General features: G+C 34.9%; 2 protein-coding genes and 1 long non-coding RNA gene across 3 annotated transcripts in view; 2 read left to right on the forward strand and 1 right to left on the reverse strand.

Annotated features, from left to right (window-relative positions):
- LOC138035937 (putative nuclease HARBI1) overlaps nt 1-695 on the forward strand; it is a 3,123-nt gene extending 2,428 nt beyond the window's left edge. Inside the window, exon 5 of the mRNA XM_068882331.1 lies at nt 191-695. Coding sequence (XP_068738432.1) covers nt 191-554 — 364 coding nt within the window. The 3' untranslated portion in view covers nt 555-695. The remainder of the gene's footprint in view (nt 1-190) is intronic.
- The window catches only part of LOC138035944 (uncharacterized), a 9,243-nt gene that overhangs the window by 3,935 nt on the left and 2,808 nt on the right, over nt 1-2,500 (forward strand). The window lies entirely within an intron of this gene.
- Nucleotides 2,352-2,500, reverse strand: part of LOC138035943 (uncharacterized) — a 1,556-nt gene continuing 1,407 nt past the window's right edge. The window contains exon 2 of the mRNA XM_068882335.1: nt 2,352-2,500. This exon is cut by the window's right edge and continues 471 nt beyond it. Coding sequence (XP_068738436.1) covers nt 2,352-2,500 — 149 coding nt within the window.

A 2,500-nucleotide genomic window follows, 5' to 3' on the forward strand; every position in this document is an offset into this window, starting at 1 on the left:
CCCTCCTCAAAAATCAACATTTCTAAATTCCAAATCGATCGGGAATTCGAGGGCCATGGGTTGGTTAGTTATTTGTACTGTTATGTGCTACCCTCGTTAAACAAAGTCGATTTATTTATTTATATATTTATTTATAATTTAAGAAAAGATGATTTTCTGATATTTTTATGTTTGTTTCTCTATTTTACAGATGGCTCATGACTCCTTTCAGGAATAACGGTCACTTACAACCAAATCAGCTCCGTTTCAACAATACCTTGTCATCATCCAGACAGATTGTAGAGTGTGCAATTAGTCTTTTGAAGGGGAGATGGAGAAAACTGGGCCATTTGAACCATTTAAGCGTAAAGCTTATGACTAAGATAGTAATGGGAGCCTGTGTCTTGCATAATGTCACTCTTATTCATGATGATTTTGATGAAAGTTATTTCCTGGATGATGATGATGATGATGATGATGATGATGACAATGATGATAATGTCTATGATGGCAACTGCCGGGACAGAACAGCTGAGCTAAAGCGTCAACATCTATCAAACATTATCAGTGGTTAATTAAGAATTGAGACAGAGAGAGTGTTTGTCCTGCTTATGGGGGTTACTTGGGATTTCAAGAAATGGGGATGATCAGAAAATATTTGAAGGTCTTTGAAATTTTCAGTTCTGAGATTCTTTTTGTAGGAAAATTAGGCAAGTATTGTTAGGGGATTCAAGATATAAGAAGAGATTTTTTGGCCATTCAAAACAATCTAAAGAATTGTGACAGTGTCTTACCAGCAAAATATATTTCCTCCTGATGTTTATTGTTTACAGTGGCATTGCTTTAAATTACTGTTGGCATTAATGAAACAGGTTCCAGCTATGTTGAGAAAGGTTGTCCAAAAACAAAAAGTGAGAATCCTAAAGTGTATTTTGGGTACTTTTAAGTTCACTGTTTCTCTACTTGAGCATTTTAGGGAAACCTGAAAATCTGGCGCAAGACGTCATAAACTTATACATATGTCTGGGAGTGCGAAAAGAAAGCAAAAAAAGTAGGTTCAACAGATTCAGTGTCATGAACTGAGTGTATTGATCATATCCCAGATTGAGATTGAGATTTTTCGGACAACCTTTCGAAAAAGCTGCCGGTGTGTTTCTTGTACATCACTAAGGGTCAGAAATTTGGCATAGGAATTTTGGGGAATTCATTTTTTGGTCTAGTGATTTTTTTGGTTTTTGCTGGAAGCCCAGGGGTAAATTTTTGGGCCTTGAATTTTGCACCCATTTGATCATCCCTGTCTTGAAATCCTGAGTACCCCTTGGGTTGTCCTGAACATGAGTTAAGGACGGTGCCTACTTTTGTTAGTGCGCACACTTTCTGCGCATCATGCAAGACATAGTTTAAGCGCATGCTGGGGTCGACATTGATGCAATCAACTATGCTACTAATGAAAGCAAAATTTTTTTACTGTGATCAAATCAAGTTTTTTGAACCTGTACTAAACCAGGAACACCAGAATAGCAGCATATCACTAAGCAGTAACTAACAAATCAGTGTGTGGCCAGATCCAACATACTTGAGGTGTCAGTTAAAATGCTTGGTTATCTATTGACAACTATATTTGATAAACTTGGGCAGGGACCTGGGAATTTTTTATTCTCTGCGGACATGGCATTTAATCATGCAAAGGAAAAAAAAGCAAATAAGTATGAAAAGTTAGGAGAATCAACAATTTATTGTCAAAGTTGTGTATTTGTTTGCCAAGTGTGGGTTATTGTTAAAGACCACTGAAATAATGAGTACAACATTTGAGATTAATATTACATGTCATGCTTTAAAGTAATGTATGTTGCAGTGTTCAAAATAAATCAATGTAGAAGAAGGCAAGGCTACAACATAGCTGAGGACTATGCCTTTACTTGAGCCATAATTCTGGGATACTAGCTTGATGAAATAGTTGTATCAAAGCCTTAAATTTGGCCACATCCCTAAAGTATGCTTTAGGGCAATCTATTTTATTATGGTTGTTTTTGGGCAAAGTAAATACATGTGCTGGAAAATAGTTTTTAAAATCCAAACTCAATTACATTTCAAGTATAGATAATTAAGAATAAGAGTATGTGAGCATGCCAAAATATAGTTCAACTTACAGGAATGGAGGAAATGGAATGGCTAATATTATTGTAAAGAACATTAAATTCTGCAAATTAAACATTTCGACATAATTTACCTATATGGTAATAACTCCAAGAAGTTGAAGCTCATTGCACAAACTGTAAGTACTGTAAATATAATTGTCCAGCAAGTGTACATTTTAACTTATTATCACATAAATGTGTAAATAAATAAATACAAATGAAAATGAAACCATCTCATTTGTTTTTCAACACTTGAAGTAAATTTGCCCAAAACAATTTTTTTTCCTCATTCATTTCTTCCATCATCTTAACTTTTTTGTTTTCTGCTTCTTCTTTTTTCTCTTGATATTCCTGGAGGAATGTGAGCATCTCAGAAGCAGACG

Source organism: Montipora capricornis, unplaced genomic scaffold (genome assembly GCF_036669925.1).
Source record: "Montipora capricornis isolate CH-2021 unplaced genomic scaffold, ASM3666992v2 scaffold_438, whole genome shotgun sequence".
Classification (NCBI taxonomy): Eukaryota; Metazoa; Cnidaria; class Anthozoa; order Scleractinia; family Acroporidae; genus Montipora; species Montipora capricornis.